Source organism: Dendropsophus ebraccatus, chromosome 2 (genome assembly GCF_027789765.1).
Source record: "Dendropsophus ebraccatus isolate aDenEbr1 chromosome 2, aDenEbr1.pat, whole genome shotgun sequence".
Taxonomy (NCBI): domain Eukaryota; kingdom Metazoa; phylum Chordata; class Amphibia; order Anura; family Hylidae; genus Dendropsophus; species Dendropsophus ebraccatus.
The window spans coordinates 86,983,340-87,006,734 of NC_091455.1; the positions used below are offsets into that span (position 1 = coordinate 86,983,340).

The following is a 23,395-nucleotide window of genomic DNA, read 5'->3' on the forward strand; positions in this document are numbered from 1 at the left end:
GAATCAAGCTAGTAATGTTGAGATTTCTACTAATTTGTATGTAACAGCCACAAATAATGCTGATGATCCTTATTTACAGCTTTAATTGTCATCAGATGGCCCTCATTTTCCCATTGTGGGAACATAGGGGGAGATTTATCAAACTGGTGTAAAGTAGAATTTTCGTAGTTGCCCCTAGCAACCAATCAGATTCCACCTTTCATTTTTCAAAGAATCTGTGAGGAATGAAAAGTGGAATCTGATTGGTTGCTAGGGGCAACTACGACAATTCTACTTTACAACAGTTTGATAAATTTTCCCCCATAGTCTTAATCAGGATTTTTCAGTGATTGCTCTCTGATGGCTATGTGAGCAAGCCTTTAGATATGGCCCACATTTATTAAGCACTTTATGCCAAGTTTTGTCCTACACTGTGTGTTGGGGGTGAATAATGTATTACTTTGTCTTTTTGGGTCTGTTTCTTTATCTGCTGGCTAGCAAAACCTCTTTCTATCCACTTTTGTCTACAGACAGACATGCAGCATTCCCAACCAACACACACATCCACCACAGTACGAACAAAAAAAAAAAAAACAACTTACCAAGAGTAAGGGCCTATTCCCACGCTCCATAAATAATGTGGACTCATACATCCACAGAGCTCTGGCGCAGCGGGGACATTTTTAAGCCCGGCGCAAAAAAACGCTAGACTTAATAAATGTCCCCAATGAGGTTTAATAATTTTATTGGGGAGGCAACACCATAATTATTCACCAGCATATTGATAAGGACGAATACAGCAAAATTGTAGATATTAATAAAAAAAATTTATTATCATGATCATATTGGATGGCATTTACCACAAAGGTCATTTCAAGTCTTAGTCAATAAACCATTAATAACTATGACAACAAATAATTATTATGACAACAAATGTATAGCGCATCCACATTTATACAGAGGAGAATACTCTAATTTTCAGTTAATGCTCAGGGGGTCACAGTATAATACAATGGGCCAGCATCCAGCACCCCTGCCAATGGCATCAGCAACACACAGGGAACGGAGGAAGCAGAAAACTCTGTATTGTACCGTGTTATGTAGCAGCCATGATGGGTTACTGCTAGAGATGAGAGAACCTGGAGCATGCTCGAGTCGATCCGAACCCGAACTTTCGGCATTTGATTAGCGGTGGCTGCTGAACTTGGATAAAGCCCTAAGGCTATGTGGAAATCATGGATATAGTCATTGGCTGTATCCATGTTTTCCAGACAACCTTAGAGCTTTATCCAAGTTCAGCAGCCCCCGCTAATCAAATACTGAATGTTCGGGTTCGGATTGACCCGAACCCGGTTCGCTCATTTCTAGTTACTGCATCTCAGTTTCTATTGAAGTGAATGGAGGTGAACTACAGTAAACCAGCATGGCCACTAAATGATGGGGGTGCTAGTTCTTGGCACAACACTGATCAGATATGACCCAAGGATAGGATAGATGAGCGAACCGGGTTTGGGTCGATCCGAACCCGAACGTTCAGTATTTGATTAGCTGGGGCTGCTGAACTTGGATAAAGCTCTAAGGTTGTCTGGAAAACATGGATACAGCCAATGACTATATCCATGATTTCCACATAGCCTTAGGGCTTTATCCAACTTCAGCAGCCACTGCTAATCAAATGCCGAAAGTTCGGGTTCGGATCGACTCGAGCATACTCAAGGTTTGCTCATCTCTAGTCAATAATAATAATAATAATAATAATAATAAAAAAAAACAACATTTAAAGGGGTTGTCCAGCGAAGATCTTTTTCTTTCAAATCAACTGATATCAGAAAGCTATATAGATTTGTAATTTACTTCTATTAAAAAATCTCAAGTCTTCCCTTAAGTATTAGCTGCTATATGTCATGTAGGAAATGTTTTATTTTCAGTCTGACACAGTGCTCTCTGCTGACACCTCTGGCTGAGTCAGGAACTGTCCAGAGCTGGAGAGGCTTTCTATGAGAATTTGCTGCTGGACAGTTCCTGTCTTGGCCAGAGATGTCAGCAGAGAGCACTGTCAGACTGAAAATAAAACACCACTTCCTGCAGGACATAGAGCAGCTTATAAGTATTTGAAGACTTGAGATTAAAAAATCTCAAGTCTTCCCATACTTATCAGCTGCTGTATGTCCTGCAGGAAGTGATGTTTTATTAATGACAAATCTATATAAAACTTTCTGACACCAGCTGATTTGACTGAAAAAGACTTTCGCTGGGCAACCCCTTTAAGTGTGGGCTGTCTAACCATAGATATACTGTAGGACTGTATATAAAATAGTATTCTAAAATAAAAGTCTCTATAGACCTATCCTATGTTATAGGATAAATGTTTATATCAGTATAAAAGTACCATTAAATGTTGTGCTTTTATTAGCTACAATGTAATCCAACTGTTTCATTTTGAACAATGGGCATCCCAAAAACGTACAGATGAAATAGAGCAATACAAAACAAAAAAAAACACAAAAAACTGTTCACAGTGTAGACATGAGGCAGAGCTTTAAAAAGATGAAATGGTATCAGGCTAAGGAAGGAACTACCTTTCATTGCTTTACTGCATGTTGCAGCAGTTTAAGGTACTGGGGAAAAAAATGTTGAGCCAGTGTCAGCCACACCAGTCGCCTACCTACACTAACTGTGACACACTGTCACAATTCAGATGCCTACTGACTAGTCACTGACTAACATCATTTAGATGACTTCACTGATCACCAGGATCCATCCTCTGAATGGAATCCGATCACATAATATTGGAAGCAGCATGAGGGTGAAGGGGGTGTAAATCACGGAAAAATCTACACCAATTCTGAGCAAATGTAGATTTCTGGAACTGTCGCACAGGGTGAGGGCAGGATTTTGGCAAGACCAGCATATAGATACACCAGTCCTGATAACCCCCCCCCCTCCCCTTTGTGCCAATCTTATAATACAGTATCTGTACAAGTGATTGAGACCACCCACTTGACTACTTAGCCAAGGCCGGGCAAAAATGTACGTGACTAAACACCAAGTTATGGGACTTTTTACAAAACTATATATTAGTCTGCTCAGCTCCTCCTGCTCTATAACAAGGTACCTGCAGATTGGACTGTATTTTTAATGTGACAGGTTCTCTTGTCTGACCACACGCAAGATATATTAAGAAATTAACCACCACAGATATTCACATACAATGGGCACTTCATTCATATCATATTTTTCTATAAGAAGTGATGAGCAGCTTGATCAGCATGCCAATGTATACATGTACTATAAATTCTATTAAATCTTCAGACTCAAGACACATCACAATCTATCAGGTTAGCTAACATCAGTCAGTAAATCTTGTGTATTGCACTGTACAAACTTGTTGCTTGTAGAAATTTATTCTTGGAGATAGTTGACATATATGAGGTTGAATCACTTGTTTCTGGCATTATGAAACTCACCTGCAGCCAGGCTTACAAGTTGGATTTCCATCTAGTGATATAGCCACTATATTTACATGTGGACACATAAGCCCCTGGGACTTTGAGTGACCATGTAGTGCTTTAGCCATACCCGGTCTTGTTATAGACCTCCAAAGCAAACATATTTAACCTCTAAATACTCATCAATGCCATACTTGGATCCTTCTCTTCCAAGGCCTGACTGTTTCACTCCACCAAATGGACACTCAACAGACGAGAGCAGTCCTTCATTAACCCCCACCATGCCAACCTCCAGACGTTCAGCCACTCGCCAGATCTGTGCTGGGTCTTGGGAATAGAAGTAACCTGCATACAGACACAAATATGTTTACATGTCTACATATACAGCAGATACCAAACCTTTCTAATATAGTTAACCATTAAGAAGCTATCTTGGGACATGAGGACACAGCACCGTTGTGGGGTTTTTTCATCACTGCATTCCAAGAACCATAACTTTTTTATTTATTGAAATCTTGATTTTGAGGGATTAGGTGTTTCTACTGGCATCATTTTGAGGTACATATAATGTAAAACGTATTAATCTTGGGGGAGGGAAAGGGGAACAAAAATAGAAGCAATTTTACCATTGTGTTTAGGACTTTGTTTGCCATGATATATAAATGAGATACTGACTGCATTCTGTGGGTCAGTAGGACTGCAGAGTTATCTCAAATCCTAGCAGTTATAGCAGTGTCAGCTGTAATATATGGGTACCATCCTTGTGCTATTCACTTATGACACTTGATGCTAACTACAGACCATAGTGCAAAGGGTTAATTATATATAAGGATTTACAGTAACAGCAAGAGAATGATACTTTAGGTATTGTTCTCTCTTAGTCTATAGCTATATCTATTAATATCTAAATCCAATCCTTTCTCTCTATAAAATGAGTGCATACCTGCTAGGCCTACATTGGCTGAATTTGCGATTGCAATTGCCTCCTCTTCAGTGTCAAACCTGGTAGAAAGAGAGAAACAAAGACTATAACATATCCGCTGCCCTTAGCAGTGACACACATACAACCTATTTGCATCAGGAGATTAAAGACATGTAGAAAAGTCTCTTGGTGCCATGCTGAATTTGTCTCTGATGCTTCACTGACAGGCAGTCTATACTGATCTAACGGAGAAAAACAGGAGGAATGACTGGATAGAAATACATCCTAAATAAAGCCAGCATTAATCTTCTGTTCCACATCAAAACTAAGACTGCAAACCTTCCATCAGGGCAATAACCCATTAAGGTCAAAGCCAATTTTCGTTTTTGCACTTTTGCTTTTTCCACTTTATGTTTAAAAGGCCATAGCGCTTGCATTTTTTCACCTAGAGACCCACATGAGCCCTTATTTTTTGCGACACCAATTATACTTTGCAATAACAGATTTTATTTCCCCATATGCTGCGAAACCAGAAAAAAAAAATTTGCGCTGTCAAATTGAAAAAAAAAAAAAGGAATTTGTTTTTATTTCAGGGAGTTTCATGTTTACGCTGTTTACCCTGGGGTAAAACTGACTTGTTACACATGTTCCTCAAGTCGTTACGATTACAACGATATAAAACATGTATAACTTTTATTTTATTTGATGGCTTGTAAAAAATTCAAACCATTTTTAACAAATATACGTTCCTTAAAATCGCTCCATTCCCAGGCTTATAACGCTTTTATCCTTTGGTCTATGGGGCTGTGCGAGGTGTCATTTTTTGCGCCATGACATGTACTTTCTATCGGTACCTTGATTGCGCATATACGACTTTTTGATTGCCTTTTATTACATTTTTTTCTGGATTTGATGCAAACAAAAATGCGCAATTTTGCACTTTTTTTGCGCTTACGCCGTTTACCGTACGAGATCAGGAATGTGACAATTTAATAGTTTGTGCGATTACGCGCGCGGCGATAATAAATATGTTTATTTATTTGTTTTTTTATTTATTTATAAAATGGGAAAAGGGGGTGATTTGGACTTTTATTAGGGGAGGGGATTTTTATTAATAAAAACATTTTTACTTTTATTTTTACATTAACTAGAAGTCCCTAAAAAAGGGCAATAGAGGGATCTTGTCAAGGATTGGTCTTCAGCTTATGAATAGCAGCCTTACAGGAAATATATTCTTCCCAGCTTTCTTAGAGCAGTAGTCTACAGACTGTTGCTGTTGGTTTGCAGCTGATAAATATAGGTTGGCAGGCATGTACAGTTTATTAGGTAATTGCATAGCTAGCCAGCAGTGTGCGATTTGTTTTTGTATGTTTTTTCATGTTTTATTTTTTTTAGATTTTATTAGAATTTATGTATCATTATGCATAATGTTTATCATGTAACAGGAAAATTTCAGAAATGTAGGGAAAACAGAGGTAGTGAGAAAGTAAAGATTACAGATGCACAACGCTCCGTTCATTTATAACCATATCTTCAATGTAATAGATCTTCCTATATGAAAGATTAGTAGATTACATTTACTGCCTAATCTATGTAAACTTTGGAGGGGTGAGTGTTATCAGGTTCCACGATATCCTACCACCACCATTCTATAACAAGCAACCTAAGGACAAAGCCTAAAGCTTTCTTACCGGATGACTGGCGCTAGAGGTCCAAATGTTTCTTCTTTAGAGCAAAGCATCTGCGTGGTAACATTGCTCAACAAAGTTGGCTCATAGAAGTTCTTTCCAACATCAGATCGCTTGCCTCCAGCTACAACTTGAGCTCCTTGACAGACTGCATCCTTAACATGGTGTTCCACCTATAGTTACAGCAATAGTAGGTTTATATTCTAAAAAAACAACTTTTTTTCAGCCCTATATACATACTAAATGATATATCAGTTGCCAGAGACTGACAGGCACCTCCTTTTATAGTACTAAAAAAATATACTGTATATTCAAACAATTAAACCTCTGCAAAAGTTTGGGTATAAAATCACATGTATCTCCAGCACTGGAATAACCCATTGTCCTTACCTTGTCCACCGCTTTTTCATTGATGAGGGGTCCCTGGGTGACACCTTCATCGAATCCATTTCCAACACGTAATTCCTTTCCCATTAGTGATGACAGCTTTTTCACAAATGCATCATGTATTCCTTTCTGAACCAGGAATTTATTTGTACATACACAAGTCTAGATGAAAGATATCTGTAGTCAGCACTGCATAGCTATTGTGGACAGAATATACAATGAAGCATCATATGTATGCTATGTAACATACTATGGGCAACCTATGTCTAGATGATGATCAGGACTATATAATAGCAGTAATTTACCCCACCACCTAAATGAAGCACTGCAACTGAAAGGTAACAGTATAATATAGATATGACACAACCAGGAATAGGAAAAAGAGGTTGTCCAAAAATGACATTCAATTTAAAAGGGGTTATCCAGAATTAGGAATAGCACAAGTGCTTTCTTGCAGAAACAGCTCCACACCTGTCCTTGGGTTATATATGGTATTACAGTTCAGTTCCATTCACTTTAATATACCTGGACTACAAAACCACACTTAAACTGGGGACAAGAGTTGTGCTGTTTCTTAAAGAAAGCAGCCGTGTTTTTGTATATTCACAATTATTTCCTTCCTGTCTTGTCTTGATTGTGACATGTTTTTCCTGATAGAGTTTGTCTGTTAGGATAAATGAGGCTCTGTTAACTTTTGCGCCACCTTGTCTTAATTAAAGGGTAGAAAGGGGCATCATGACCTGGTATGGTGAGTGGGGCAATACAAAATTCATCTTAATCCTACTTTGCTGCTGCTTTGTTAGGGCACATTTTAGCCCTTCTTCCTCCCCACATGAAGACATGGAATCAGTTATAATGTTACAGAACCTCAGTACCTGTCCAGAATTGCGAAACTTAGAGGCAAGCGCTCCAGCAGCAGCCTTGTCGACGTCAGCACTGTCAAAAACAATGAACGGAGCATGTCCACCAAGCTCCATAGACACTCTCTTCACAGAATCTGCCGCGTATCTAAGTAGGATCTGCACATAGGAATGAATAATCCTGGTCAGTCCCGCAAAGGGAAAATATACCACTCAGCTACTGAATGAATGCATCTTCAACCTATGGTTAGGAATTAGAATGCAGGTAATGGTTTCCTTATGGTGGAATTTAAAGGGCTTATCCAGGGTTAGAAAATCATGGCTCCTTTCTTCCGAAAACAGCATGAGTCCCGTCATAAGTTTCGGTGTGGGTTTGGCAACTTCACTCCATTGCAGTAAATGGAGGTGAATTGTAATACCTCACACAACCTGAAGACAGGGGTGGTGATGTTTTTGTAAGAAAGTAGCTATGTATTTTTAAAGCCTGGATGACCCGTTTAATGAAAATTTAAGTAATGCTAAACGTTTGTCATCCATTCATTTATCAGCATTGGTTTGCCACAGAGGTGATCTGTGCAGAGTTTAAAGATGCTACAACAGAGGTAAGCTGAATGTCCAAATGCACTGCTCAGGTATACACTGCCTCACCTAGTTAGGTGCGAGGCCTTTACAATAGGTAATAACTATAGGTAATAAGGGGGTTTCATTATTTTAACAAATTGGTCAGAATGCACAGCCTTTGGAGTCAGTAACTGCTCACAATGATGGAACTACATATACCGCCATACCAAATAAACGAAACATTCCAGAACTAGTAATATCCACCACGTCCATGGGCTATGTCTCATATTGTAGTTCAAAACTGCAAAAATTTAATCATCATAGGACACTCACTAAAGTCCATGTCTCAGACAGACGTGAAAAGTTTTGATTGGTTAGGTTTCGACCTCCATTGATTATTAGATAGAGCCTGGAAAAGTTCTTGGCTGTGAACTTCTCTCGTCAGCTCCCTGCGATCATCTTGCTGAGACTAGAGACAAGCAAATTTACAGTATTAGCGAAGCTGCCTTTGAACTACGCCCACAAGTGTCCCAGGACTGCATCTAGCTTTTCCGGGCACCCAGAGCAGAGTTTAAAGGCTGCCGGCTAACAAGCCAACAACTGAGCGTAGCGAATCGCTTCCCTTTGCTAATACTGATTTGCTCATCACTAGCTTTCCTGCTGCAAGACAAAGATTGCAGTAACACAACAAGAGACGTGCTCCTGGCTGTATCTAATGACTGAGACCCAGATGACTAGTTCCTACCAGCGCGCTGGAATTAAAGGCATTTTTAACTTATCAATGAAGACACCACAGATACGGTAAGAGAGCTGTGTAGAAGATTTATTTAATGCAGCTGGGAGCTCTATCCGCACAATCATGCTTATTGGTTCCTGTTAAAGGGGTAGTGTGGCGCTAAACAATTATTCACAAAATAACACACATTACATAGTTATACAACGACGCGGAAGTGTTGGTGCATTATACTTACCCCATCTCGTGTCGACCCCCGTCCGCCATCTTGTGACAATGACGTCAACTTCGGGAGGCCGGCCGAACCGCTCCATCCGTCCCTCAAGCCGGGCCGCCCTCTGCCGCGTCATCAGCAGCTCAGCCGTGATTGGCTGAGCATAACTGTGCTCAGGCAATCGTGGCTGAGCACAGTTATGACTCGGCATAGGGGGGCCGGCATGAGGGACGGATGGAGCGGCTCGGCCGGCCTCCCGAAGTTGACGTCATTGTCACAAGATGGCGGACGGGGGTCGACACGAGATGGGGTAAGTATAATGCACCACACTTCCAGGTCTAGTGTGGGTGGGTGGGGGGGACACGGGGAAGGGGGACATTCACATACATAATACACATTACAAAGTTGCATAAATATGTAATGTGTGTTATTTTGTGAATAATTGTTTAGCGCCGCACTACCCCTTTAACTTACAAATTTTGTTCCATATAAACCCTCCACCCCATTTAGTATGTCTGACTCTCCTATTCAGCTCTATGAACAGAACAGTCGCTTGTCCAGCACTTCAGCCAATAGTCACATTATCACAGCAGTTCACTTTACTTTAGACATGTGTGGCATTTACCTTTCCTGTTGCAGTAGACCCTGTAAAAGATATTTTAGCTACGGACGGATCTGTGCAGAGAACTTCTCCAACTGCAGGAGCCTTCTCCCGGGAACAAGGCACAACATTATATACTCCTGCCGGGATCCCTGCCTGGTGAGCAAGCTACAAAAACACAGCAGCATTAATACACCACATCCTTTATGTAATGGGTCAGATTTACAATACAGGTTATAAGGCTGAGTATTTACCTCTGCAAGGGCCAAGGCAGACAATGGGGTATCTTCTGCTGGCTTCACTACAACTGTACAGCCAGCAGCTAAGGCAGCACCCACCTTCCTTGTGATCATGGCACTGGGAAAATTCCACTGATACCGAGAAAAGTATAAGGAGTAAATTAGTTGTATGGAAAAAAAAAAAAGAAACATACTGCCTCATTTCAAGATCTGACTACAAGGCATCAAAAAGAGTCTGTAAAAGACATATTTTTGCTCTAGAAGCTATATCAGGGCCTCCCCCATGTTCACATTTAACTATTGGAATTTCTAAAGCAGGGTTATTCTTTCATTGACCCCCTGCCGACTGCCCACGTTAACTAATGGGCTAGGCAGGGGTGCATGGTTTAAGGAGCTGAGCTTGCTCCATACACAGTGGGTGTCTGTTGCTAAGTGCAGCAGACACCAGCTACTATTGACTGACATCATTGAACCTGCTGATGTCAGTCATGTAACCACTTAAAACCAATAGTAATTGTGGAACTTACATGTCAGGTTCTGCACCTGTAGGGGTCCGTTTGACACCCCCACAATGTAATTGTGGGGTGCTGATGGATTACTTCTGCAGTTGAAGGTCTACACTTACCCTTTATAGTTGCCAAAGTGACTCTGCTAATAGAGTCTGGCTTTGCATGGATCAGTATTAGCTACCTAATGATTGCTTATGAAAGTTCCCTAGAGTCCTTCATAAGGTTATAAAAAATGTTTTTAAAAATATTAAATAATCTCCTTTTTCCATATAATAAAAAAAATCTTTTGTATCAAGCTGTCTAAGCTTATATGTTATTGATCCAGCATAGAAAATGTTGTAAGCAAATGAAAAACAAAAACACAATTGTGTTTTTTTTTTGTCAAAGTTAAAAATTGATCAAAAAGTCCCATCTATACCACAATCGTAATGGTAAAAATGACAAATCATGGCGTAAAAAATGAGCCCCTAGACAGCAACATAGACATAATAATAAAAACATTTTTAAGTTTGTGGTTTTTTTAAACATAGTAACTAAATCTTCAAATTACAAGATATAACTGACTGAACAATACCTCAATATGCCCAAAGCAACTGTAAGCCAAGGATTAATACATGAAAAACATGACAAACTACCAGCAAACAAGGACTACACAATAAATTGTAACACTGCTTATTTCAGCACTCAAGTAGTTCATACTTTGCAAGCAGACATTACACAATAGTATGGCTTCAAAATCCTAGTTTACCACATACCGGGGTTATGATGGAGGCAACTCCAACAGGCTGTTTGAGGACTACGGCTCGGCGGTCTTTCATGGGCACAGAAATCACATCTCCATATATGCGACGCGCCTCCTCGGAGAACCACTCTAGGAATCCTGCTGCATACACTATTTCTCCAAGTGCTTCCTTTGTCGGCTTTCCCTATAAGAAATATACGAAGGTCATATGATGGCACCACTATGAATAAATCAAGACACAGAAGGTGTGAAAAGAGAACAACCATCCAGACAGAACATTGATTTTTATGTAAGGCCTCTAATAGTACCAGCATAATAGATGCCCATAGAGGATAGTGAATAAGTTCTCCTTTCCTAATGATCATTAAGAAACAGCCGTCTTTCCCCGCTATGTTCCTAAAGTGGAAACATAGCCTGAGACTACCCTAAGCCTCTTAAAGGGCTCTGACTTTTTTATTTTTTCAAAAGAGCCTATGACATGGGATCCCATCTCGCCCGCTGACTGGCTGACCGTCGCTGACACGTCACAACCCAGGTCCCAACCAGGAAGCTGCCAGGGGACCAGGAACCGGAGCAGAGGACAGCGGACCCTGTACTAGAGCCAGGGAGGTAGGAGCATGTAATTATGTTCAGCCATCTCCTCCCTCGGCTCTTTTAAAAAAGGAAAAAAAAAAAAAAAGTCCAAGCCCAGACTTTTTGTGGTATATGTTTGAAGTCTTTTTTGATCGGTATACTTTGACTTGTGATGTGAATACAGCCTTATAGTATTCTTCTAAGTTTCCAAGAATTCATCCTAATGCCACAACATACACAACCCACAATTCTGGGATTTCAAACACTTTACTTACATTTTCAGCTGTGATAATTCGGGCCAGCTCATCTTTGTTCTGGATCATGAGGTCATACCACCTACGCAAAAGGATGCTCCGCTCCTAAAGAAACAAACGTCAATGTTTTATTTAAAGCCTGACCGCAACCCTATTAAAGATCTTTGTGATGAAGTAGAACACAATTGTTCCTTGGATTCTTAGCAGTGATGTTTATTTGGATACAAGTTTATTCATGTGACTGAAGTAGGTCTTTTATGTACTAAGGGGGGTATCAGCATTATTCTCACACTAGTTTTGCTTTATTTACACTCTACTTTCCTGTTAAGAAGTTTCACATTAGGAATCATGAAGACGCACTTGACTTCAGAAGTAAGGTGCAAGTCTTCATGCTAGGTCTAGGGCTTTGCATTGTCTTGATCATTTCTAGACATGGTCCAGGCTAGAGCAGCTTTTCCGCAAAGAAAGTGCGCCTTTTCATCAGAGTCACAAATGATAAATCAGCCATGAATGAAGCAGAAGTCAAAAAGTTGCAATTTGCAAAAAAAAAAAAAAAAAAAAAAAAAAAAAAAAAAACAAATTCCAAGAAACCCCACTTTAGGGTTGGTTCACACGTAACATAGCCGTAGTGGATTTCATGCTGTGAGTTCGCAGCTAAATCTGCAGCGGATCCCTTCACTGTTACTTTCAATGAGATACATACTAGCAGCGGAACTGACATCAATTAGTGGCTATGGTTGGGCAGCGCACTGATTGGCTGACCAGGACGTCCAGAGGCCGGGAGCCCCTTGAAGCAAGTCCAGAGGAAAAAGGGCTTTCTTACAGGAACCTAGCTATTAAAACAAACTCTTAGTGACAGTGTTCTGTCCGTGAAACACACAACGCGGATGTTGAATGCAAGTCCTGGACTGTTTCCCCAGACGGCATGATGTATCACCATCAACCAACAGAGGGGAAACTCTTTGAAATGCTCCATATATTAGTCAGCCACCCCCCACCCCAATAGTGCACCATATAGTAGTCAGCCCTCCCAAGTGCCCCACATAGTAGACAACCCCCAATACTGCTCTATATAGTGGTTTGCCCCCAATAGTGCCTCATATAGTAGTTAGCCCCCCAATAGTGAACCACATAGTAGCCAGCCCTCCCAATAGTGCACCACATAGCAGCCAGCTCCTGCAACAGTCCGCCCTATAAATGTTAATTACTGCCCCCACTGTGAGACTGGTCTAGACTTACCCTTTCTGGCTCCCGCGGTGTGGATCCGCATCAGGTGGGATTGTGTGATGTCCCATGGGTGTGGGTGGTACGAACGACCATCTGGACCGCCCATATTATAATCCACTGTAACATTGGCTGGCCATCTCTAGGAATCAATTTATTTAATCACTGGGCTAAACATAATGGCACTTCAGGCCAGAGTTTGACATGCCTACTCAATATGATTGATAGTTAGGACAGTGTCACATGGGGTTGTGTTTTTAAAGCGATACTGTATCCACCATCCCACCCTTCCAAACTGATGGTACTGTCCATGAGGAATATAATTCCTTCCCAGCCATGTCTTTTTAAATTTGCATGATGATACCTCACTGGAGGGCTGGCGTTCTTGGAAAGGCTGCGTGGAGTACGATTGATGTGTCCGTTAGGTGGAAGAAGCAGGCGGAGCACGTGGGCGAGCTTCAGGTTGATGCTGTTGGAGACCGATGCTGAAGCAGGGCTGGATGCTTATGGGAGGGGGAGTATGGAGGTGTCTGTGGATGGAGCACCATACGGTTCAGGCAGTGGTCATTGTGATCCAGTGAAGTGGCTGTGGTGAGAGCAGGCTTTGCCTGGAGACATGCTGCGTTATACTGCTCAGTGGTGGAAGGGTCATGTGGACAGTAATGTGGGGCCCCATCTTGGATCTGGTCCAAGCTAAGAGCAGAATATCATATGTTGTCGCCCCCCTATTCATTACTTCTCTAAACAGTGCTGCACCTCATTGATTCATCTACTGCAGATTAAAAGATCACTTTTTACCCTTACCAAGGCACCGCGCACAACAAGGGCTTACTCTCCTCAAGTGGATGGGACCAGCGGTTTGGGGTGGGTGGGTTGGTGGATACAGTGTCACTTGTGTGTTTTCCCACCTCTAACTATATACAAATAAAAGTGGTTTTAATAGCTAGGCTCCAGTAAGAGGGTCCGTTCACACTAGGGGACCCTGCCTTCTATCAGTTTGAATGAGAGGGCTTTCCGTGCCTCTCCGCAGACATGACATGACAATTCTTTGAGAAGAGAGCCGCAAAGAGCGGAAGTGCGCGAGCTTAGGCCTGAGGAATTGGAATTATTTTAAATATTTGAATGATTTAAAGTGTAAAACAATGATAAATAATAATCATAATGATAAACCTGACTGTGTGTACATACAGCCAGACAGGTTAATGGGTCATTATAGGCGTCAGTCTCCATGCTGTTCTGCGCTGCTCCAGGGGATAAGTAAATGATACCTGGCTTCTATATATATTATATCTATCTATCCCTGACATACATGAGCACATACATGAGCAGGGTGCAGACTGCTCCCCCAGCCACAGCTGACCCGTATAACACATGCAGTCTCCTTACACTTCTCCTCCTGACTATAGGGCGGCACTCACCTTACTGGAGACATCTTTCCAGGCCTGGAAGGCACCGGCTGCCGCCCTCACCGCCTCCCTGCATTCCCTGGGCCCACAGTCGGCGACCTGGACCAGTTCCGCGCCAGTTGCCGGATCCAGGACCGGAAAGGTTTTGGCGTCGGATGCGTGCAGCCAGGAGCCCCCGACATAGGCGGCGGAGCGCAGCAGGGAGGCGGGCAGCGCCGGGGCACAGGTGGATGCCATCCTGCACGGGAGCCTCAGGATCCCAGACATCACCTATCACCCGGGGAACAGCAATCACTAACCAGCCGGAGCCCAATCAGCGGTAACCATTAACCTGCACGATCAATCATTCATAGCGTGCTGTAACATGGACAAGCCGTATAAAGGTGACAACTACGACTGTCACACTGCACGGAAGGTGGAGACAGAGCAGTGCACGCCGGGTCAGATAGTGCACGGAACGGTCTATGCACTAATAACAGTACCCTGCCGAGGACTAATGTATGTGACAGCAGACTGACAGAGGAGCGCGATAGCCTCATCCAATCAGCTGTCTCCGGTATGCGCTCCCGTCCAATCATCATCCAGCACTCTCCACTGAAGATCGCTATTTTCCAATCATCACCCTTGCCTATTTCCCTTCCAATCATCGTTCTTCCCCGCATATTCCTCCTCTCGCTGCTCTTTCGCTAGTAAATCTTACTAGTCTTGTCGCCATCTGGTGGTGGGAGGCCATAATATCCTGAAAGAGGGCGATAGACTCAAAGGGGGAGATTTATCAAAGGGTGTAAAATTTAGACTGGTGCAAACTACCCACAGCAACCAATCATAGCTCAGCTTTAGGCAGTGCTGAAAGGAAAGCTGAGCTATGATTGGTTGCTGTGGGTAGTTTGCACCAGTCTAAATTTTACACCCTTTGATAAATCTCCCCCAAAGTTTTAGTCATTCTGCTTTAAAACTGTTGAGACTGTTGGTATGCGCTATATATCCAGTGCTACCATAACAACTGTTGAGACTGCTGCTTGCTGCTACATTTCATTTATATGGATCCTGATATACATGTGTAATAACCCAGTGCCGCTATTTTACAACCCAGTGCCGCTGTTCAGACTGTTGCTATATTTAAAGGGATATTCCACACAAAACCTTTTTTATGTATTGTTAAATAGCCCACCCATAGGTCAATATATTGCTCAAAGTAAGTAATTAGGTGTTTTGAGCTGTTTTGTATTTCTATTGACTCAACACAAAAAAAGAGCCCAGCTAACCATTGGATATCTGACACACTTCCAACTATATCTGAATTGGTGATTTTCCTTAAAGTGTCTCTGTACCCACAATCTGTCCCCCCCCCCCCCCCCCCCCCCCCCCCAAACCGCCAGTACCTTCGGATAGCTGCTTTTACTCCAAGAGCTGTCCTGGGGTTCCTTTTGGCAGGCTATTCCTCAGCTGTCTGAACACTGCACATGGGCTGGATTGTTAAAGGAGAAGTCCGGTCAAATTTTTTTTTTTAGATATGTTATTACTTATGGAAAGTTATACAATTTTCTAATATACATTAATTATGGGAAATGCTCATATACTGCTATTTCCCTTAATTTAGTGTATCAGGAAGTGTTAGAATTCTCTCAAAAGCAGTGACATCACGACCAACGGTGTAATTCCTATGGAGTGTCCAGCAGGGGGCGCTCTATATATAGAAGTCAATGAGTACCATTGACTTCTATATATAGTGCGCCCCTGCTGGACACTCCATTGGAATTACAATGGATGTGTGTATGTAATGTAATGTTATGTACTGTGCTTTGCAATTGAATACATTTATGGAATACTTTAGGGAGCAAGTGTCCTGTTTTTTGTGCGTTACCCCTACTCCTACGTTTCCTCTCTCTGTTTGGCCTTACAGCACAGCTCCAGTGAGTGGTTAGCCTACCCCTCCAACAATCAACCCCCCCCCCCAGCAGCACATCCTCAACCAACTGGCAACACATCCCCAACCCCTAGGGGCAGGCATACACATAGTCACCAGAAGTGGCGTAGTACCCCATTGCTTCCTTCTCCCGGCATCCTGTTGCATGAGTGACATCACTTGTGCACCGGGAGAAGAAAGAAACGGGGAAAGGGGAAAGGGCAAAGGGGACTATGCCTGTTCTAGTGACTGGGGAGTTGGGGATATGCGCTGCCAGTGGCTGTAGGGATGGGGGAGTTGCTGTGCTGTGGTGATGCGCTGTCAGGTCTCCCTATGCTTTGCTAACAGTTGATCGGGAGGGGCTCTGCTGTGGTTATGCGCTGTCAGTGGCGAGGGGCTGTAGCAAACTAAAACAGGGATCAGCTGTGCTACATCTGTGGGTATCAGCTTTGCTACATCTGACCTGGAGTCAGGTTTACTACATCTGACCTGGGGATTAGCTCTGCTACATCTGATATGTGGTAATCAGCTTTTCTACATCTGACATGTGGGGATCAGCTCTGCTACATCTGACGAGTGGAGATCTGCTCTGCTACATCTGATGTGGTCATTAGCTCTGCTACATCTGACATGTGGGGATCAGCTCTGCTACATCTGACATGTGGAGATCAGCTCTGATACATCTCTGGGGATGTCAGGGGGGGGGGCTACATCTGGAATACATAGCTGGGGGTAGCGTGAAACACATCCTGTGTTTTCTGATGTGGGGATCAGGTCTGCCACATCTGTGAGGATCAGCTGTGCTACACCGGTGGGGACAAGCTCTTGTACATCTGTGAGGATGAACTCTGCTACACCTGACATGTGGGGATCAGCTCTGCTGCATCTATGGGAGTGCACTGCCAGCAGCTGTCCGAGGGGGAAGGGGACCTACGCGTAGAATACAGAGTTGGGGGGAAGCGTGGAATACATACTTACATACTAGGGGGTGGGATGCCTACATATAGTGGAATACATACTGGGTTCATGTGATGCTTATCAGTGAAAAAACAGTCCTGTGTTTTCTGTGCAATAGTAATGACAGCAGTGGGTAGGAAAGAAAACTAAGTGGCAGGTACGAGAACAGATATGGGAAATGTAGTTTTCTGGCCGGCGCCATCTTGGATATAGACTGCCTTTTAATAAAACTTGTAATTCAGAAACAGTGTCAGCTAAAAAGACGGGAGACATCTCAAATTTCTCAGAGGGACTTGGTGAGTAACGGGGTCTTGGTGAGACCAGCTAGGTTTGGGAGCATTTCATTTTTTAGCTCTTGGGTGGATAACCCCTTTGATTTATTTGGTTCCTAATATAAACATGCAATAACCTAGTACCGCTAGTTTATAACTTTTGAGGCTGCTACTTCATTTAACTTGCATACTCCCACAACACCACACGCCTGCCCAGGCTACTACTAGATATCCCACCAAAACAGAGGGCTATAACACTCATATAATTCAAAAATCCAATGTTTTATTGTGTAATCAAAAAAATATACATAGATTAAAATTATGCACAGAACAAAGTAAAAATTCTTCACACAGGATATATCACAGCCACATGATGTGTTTACAGGAAGATATATATTAGTGAGGCAGGCATAAAATCACAAACCCCAGTGGGTATAACGTCTAAAAGACCATGGTATCTATTGCACTGCCCCTGGTTAAGGTGCAAAACTACCTCCTCTATATCCTACAATCCAAAGTGCAAGTGCCCAAAATGCAAAACATAAGCAAGGATTCCAGAGTAATGGCTAGCGATATTACCTGTCACACTATGTGTGGAAACACCTCCAACGCACGTTTCGCGTCCTGGCTTGATCACGGAGGCCCTCTCTCCACATGCCCAGTAGTATACTGAATAACTTATCAGCCAAGCCCAAACCTATTTAGTGCAGAGGGTTTAGTGCTCGCTGCGCTGCTGCTGTTTATTTCCTTTCTGTTCACATAGCACATGTCATGTAGTGTATGGTGCTGTATAAATCACCAGTACAGTTCAAACCTATTCAGTGCAGAGGGTATAGTGCTTGCTGCGCTGCTGCTGTTTATTTCCTTTCTGTTCACATAGCACATGCCATCTAGTGTATTGTGCTGTATAAATCACCAGTACAGTGCAAGCCTATTCAGTGCAGAGGGTATAGTGCTTGCTGCGCTGCTGCTGTTTATTTCCTTTCTGTTCACATAGCACATGCCATCTAGTGTAAATAAACTTTTTGCTATAATGCTGGGGCTGCGTAGAAATCAATTATCCTATTCTCACCTCACCACGCTCCTCTGTGTCCTCCTGCAGCATCCTCAGGTCTCTTGCTGAATGCTCCCACTGACTTGTCTCGGCAGAGGCAGCCGTTCAGCCAATCACTGACTGAAGTAGGACAGCGCTGTACAGTGTTTGACTGAAAGGGCCGTCACTTCTGGAGTCAGAAGTGGTGGTGGGAGCATTTAGCAGGAGACCCAAAGACACTGAATGAATACAGTTAGATGAGAATATGATGATTATTTTCTATGCAGAACCAGCATTATAGCAGAAAGATTGAATGGCCCAAGTACCCATTTGAGCTTTTCCACAGTTCACAGCTTACAGGGTTTACTGATTTTAGGACCCAGGATAACAACAATAAGGGCGACATGTATCAAGAAGCGGTTTGTGTATTTTCGGCGGAAAGTGCAGACTTGCGTATTATTTTATTCGCAAATGGCCACTTTCCACCACGTACGCCGGGGGGGGGGGGGGCGTTGGGGGGGCGGGACGGGGGGCGCGGACACATAGTCCGGGCAATTCATCATTTTTTAAACTGAAAGATACGCCGAAAACCTACTCCACCTTTCAGGTGGCAAAGGTTTTCGGCTGTGCACACCGATGCGCACGGGATTTATGTAGAGGCATTCCGCCTCTACATAAATCTCCGTAGCGCCGGAGATGCAGGGACATTTATAAGTCCGGTGTAAAAAACGTCGGACTTAATAAATGTCCCCCTAAGAGTCGCTGTATTGAGTCACTTTCTTAGTATGGAAATGTGCATGTTTCTTTTCTGCTTCCTGACATTCTGAAGTTTTCACTATAAGGTAACTTTTGGTATGTGGCACAATCACATTGCTGAGACCCCCTCCGATTATTAATTATAGGTGGGTTAAGTACATGTCTGTGTGCTCCACTCCCCAGCTAGCTGCCCCATCCAACTGATTGCAGGAGAGTGGCTCCATAGACTTTTAATGCAGCCTGTCTCTTACAGTTAGTTGGATTAGATGGCCAAACGCTTTAGTTTACTTTACTTTTATAACTTTGTATACAACAAAGTCTCACCAGCTTTACTATAGGTGTGCATAAGCAAAATACCAGCCAATACCTTGTGTTATATTGCATAAAATTTCCAAAATGGTTGTACTATGCCATCTTGGCCCTGCAGCTTGCCCTGGTGAAGGTAAATGACAGAAACCACACAGCAGAGTTATTATAATTAACAGTCAAGTGTGTGGTACTGCCCTACAGTAACTGGTGGTATGTCTAGAAAACAGAATATATGTATATTTCATGGTCTATACCAGCGCTTCTCAAACTTTTTCTACTGGAGCCTCAGCCAACAGACCAAGGCAATGCCTGGGCCTCACCAGACTGACCAAGAGGGTGCCTGGGCCTCACTATCTGTGGTGAAAGTCCACTTAAAAGCTGAAAATATTGCTAGGGCTACCTATCTCCCAAGCACTATATGCTAATAAAGCAAGTACAAAATAAATTAATAATGTGGCTAAAATGGAGATTTTTGAAAACAGCTAAAGGAATATACAGATCATAGTTACATTTGTGAAAACTGGATCCCCAGTTGGGCCTCACCAACGACTAGGGGGCGCCTCACAGTTTGAGAAGCACTGGTCTATACTATTCCTTATTACTGGTAAATAGTATATGGCCCGTTTACATCTCTTATTTGAGATACAGTGCCACTATACATCAGGAGAGACAATAGGCCTTCTCAGGGTACCCTGCAGCTATATGTGTAGGTGTATCGCGGTGTAGAATGGTAATGTATAGTAAAAACATGATATGAATGGTTCCTGACTGACAATTCCACTTTTGTGTCAATATCCTAGTTTCCAAGGACAGCAAACTCCAAAGGTTGTTTCAACAAACTTGTAAATAGCTTTTACTTTACTTCTCCCATGAGTCATACAAACTCGCTGAAAGCATGGCATGGTGCACTGCTTTGTATATGGTCCTCTCACTTCTCTTACAGCTCAGCGAGCCTTGTGGTATTTCTACACATATAGAGATAGGTAAGTTTAGAATTTTTTTGTTTTTGCATACATCACAGAAACATGTAAAACAATTTGATTAATTGGTGTTTATACTCCACCATTCCCTAGATATAGCCGGGGAGGCAGTTATGAACTTCACCCGACTCCTGTGGTCTCTGTTAAGCTGCATCAGATGGGATCCATTCTAAGGATGCCTTTACACATAGAGATTTATCTGACAGATTTTTGAAGCCAAAGCCAGGAACAGACTATAAGAAGAGAACAGGTTATAAAGAAAAGACTGAGATTTCTCCTCTTTTCAAATCCATTCCTGGCTTTGGCTTCAAAAATCTGTCAGATATATCTCAGTATAAAGGCACCATGGAGCTTGTCTTGTGCAGCCAGATAGATATTGCTGATGAGAGAACATGCCAAAGTTTTTTTTTTAGTAATGATAGTAACACTTTAACATAATAACAAAATCAGTATCTAAATACTATGTGAACTGTGTCTTAGAGTATTCACATAAGAAATCTGATGAAACTAATTTTTTTAAACAGCTCATAGAGGTCTGGAGTATTTTAATGAAGATGGAAAAGTGAATTACAAAGAGGTACAATTATAATCTGTTGCTAAATTATAGTTCAGAAGAAACCGATACTATGTCTGTGGTTATCATTCAAAAACATAGGGGAATCGTAAGGATGGTGGGTGAAGAAATAGGGATGTGACTACACAGATTATAAAATCACATTCACTAGGTATTTAGTTGAAAATTTATCATTTATGATTATGTGTCACTATCGCTATGGCTGGGTTCACACACAGTATATTTCAGTCTGCAATAGATATTCCTATCCAAACCCCCAACTGGTGAACAAATCATTAGGTATCATCCTGCTATATCCATAAAGTTGATGTTCTGCTAGTTAATACACAAGACACTGCCTTCCTAAAATACATAAAGGAGGTAACCCATCATAATGAACCATTGCCATATACAATATAAGATGATACAATTGTGTAGAGCATAAGGACATAATCATTGTGGATCCCCTGCTTGGAACCTATGCCAGTAGTCATGGAGGAAGTCATGTGCTGTACATTAGACATGGCTGATCTTCCACCATTATGTGTTTTCAATACTTACAATCAGGAGTATTGACTATTTACTTGTCCAGCCCCTTCTGACAATATTCTTAGTTTACAAAACTACATAAAATTTTTATTGCAAGGGGATGAATTATCATAATGAAAAAATAAAAAGGTAACCTTGAGGTTTGGATGTACCAGATAAACTTACAGATACTGTGTAAGAATTTGCATTGGGAAAATGGAGATAACATAAAATCCTCAAGACATTGGTCACCATAGGTAGATTCAAGAAGTGCAGTGGGTAGAGTGGGAAAAAGTGGAAAGCTAAAATTATTATGTTAATTTGTTTTCCCTAAGACCCATTGGCATCACAACATATGGGGTAAATTCGCCCCTGCGAGCCCCTGGGACGAAGGAATATTTAATGAAAAAATAACAATTAAATTTTAATCCCCTCCTCCATGAGGTATAAATAGGCTCCACCTCCCCCTAGACCTCAGTCTAATTATAAAGAAACATAAAACACAGGGAGGGAGTCTTGTGATGCCAATGGGTCTTAGGGAAAACAAATTAACATAATAATTTTAGCTTCCCTTACGTCCCATTGGCATCACAACATATGGGGAATTAGCAAGCATTATCCCCTATGGGCGGGTTATTTATTACGTCCGCATTAAGAACAGATCTTGCAAAGGTTGTTCTTGACAAGAAAGAAGTATTCAGCCTGAAATATCTCACAAAGGTAGTCAAAGACGACCAGGTAGCTGCCTGGCATATGTCCTCAAGTGGCACAGCGGCACGCTCTGCCCAAGTGGAGGCCACAGCTCTAGTAGAGTGAGCCCTGGTAAATTCTGGTGGATCAAGATCAGCAGAGGAGTAACATAAGGCAATGGAGTCACAGATCCATCTGAATATTGAAGGTTTTGAAGCCTTTCTCCCCTAGTTCTTTCATGCGAAAGGGATAAAGAAATTCTAGTCTTTACGAAAATCACCTACTCTATGTAGATAGATCTTGATAGCTCTGGATACGTCCAATAAAGAAAGATCCAAGTCTTCTTTAGATGATCCAGTAGGAGAAAATACAGGCAATACTATTGGCTGGTTGATGTTGGCAAATGAAGCCACCATAGGCAGGAATCCTGGAAGGAACCCAAGGATAACCTTGTCTTGGGAAAAAAAAATCACGTATGGAGGTGTGGAGTCAAGGGCTTGAAGTTCTCCAACTCTCTTAGCAGAGGTAATGGCTAGTAAAAGAAAAACTTTCAATGTTAAAGGGGTATTCCAGGGAAAATCAATAATTTAGCAATGGAAAGGGTTAACCAAGGTTAACCCTTTCCTAATATACTTACCTGTCCGTTTTTGGCCCCCCAAGGAGATCTCCCGTCCGGTCACGTGATGGTCCAAGCTGTGACTCGCGGATCCTCTTCTTCCGGTTCGGTGACGTCACCACCCGGCCGGCGACTGACTCTTTCTTATTAGCAGCAGAGCACTGAACCCTGACTGACTTGTAGTGTGTAGCCAATCAGGGTTTAGTGCTCCTGCTGTACGAAGTTAGCCGGGTTCTGATCCCCCCCGGCCCCCTCCTGTGTGTGTGTGAAGCAGGAGAGAGTTCATGCTTGCTCCGCACAGCGCAAGCATAAACTCTCTCCTGCCTCACACACACACACACAGCGCCTGTCAGCTGAGAACAGCTGCTTACAATAAGTGCCGATACGGGGGCCGGCGCCGCAGCACACTGGGGGATGCGGGTGAGCTATCTTTGATCAGGACAGATTACATAGG

General features: G+C 42.4%; 2 protein-coding genes across 3 annotated transcripts in view; one reads left to right on the top strand and one right to left on the bottom strand.

The window, feature by feature from the left end:
* Nucleotides 1–1,631: 1,631 nt before the first annotated feature.
* ALDH5A1 (aldehyde dehydrogenase 5 family member A1) lies at nt 1,632–14,875 on the bottom strand. The gene is made up of 10 exons (XM_069960150.1): nt 14,354–14,875; nt 11,733–11,816; nt 10,898–11,068; nt 9,649–9,765; nt 9,419–9,562; nt 7,301–7,444; nt 6,429–6,587; nt 6,042–6,211; nt 4,372–4,430; nt 1,632–3,773 (listed from the first exon to the last, which is right to left on the bottom strand). The coding sequence occupies exons 1-10, from the start codon at nt 14,606–14,608 to the stop codon at nt 3,568–3,570; spliced, it is 1,509 nt and encodes a 502-aa protein (XP_069816251.1). The 5' UTR covers nt 14,609–14,875; the 3' UTR covers nt 1,632–3,567.
* Nucleotides 14,876–20,463: 5,588 nt separating this feature from the next.
* GPLD1 (glycosylphosphatidylinositol specific phospholipase D1) overlaps nt 20,464–23,395 on the top strand; it is a 49,652-nt gene continuing 46,720 nt past the window's right edge. For both annotated transcript variants that reach the window (XM_069957926.1, XM_069957927.1), the window contains exons 1-2: nt 20,464–20,557; nt 21,079–21,131. In XM_069957926.1, the coding sequence (XP_069814027.1) occupies nt 20,470–20,557; nt 21,079–21,131 (141 nt within the window). In that variant the 5' untranslated portion in view covers nt 20,464–20,469. The remainder of the gene's footprint in view (nt 20,558–21,078; nt 21,132–23,395) is intronic.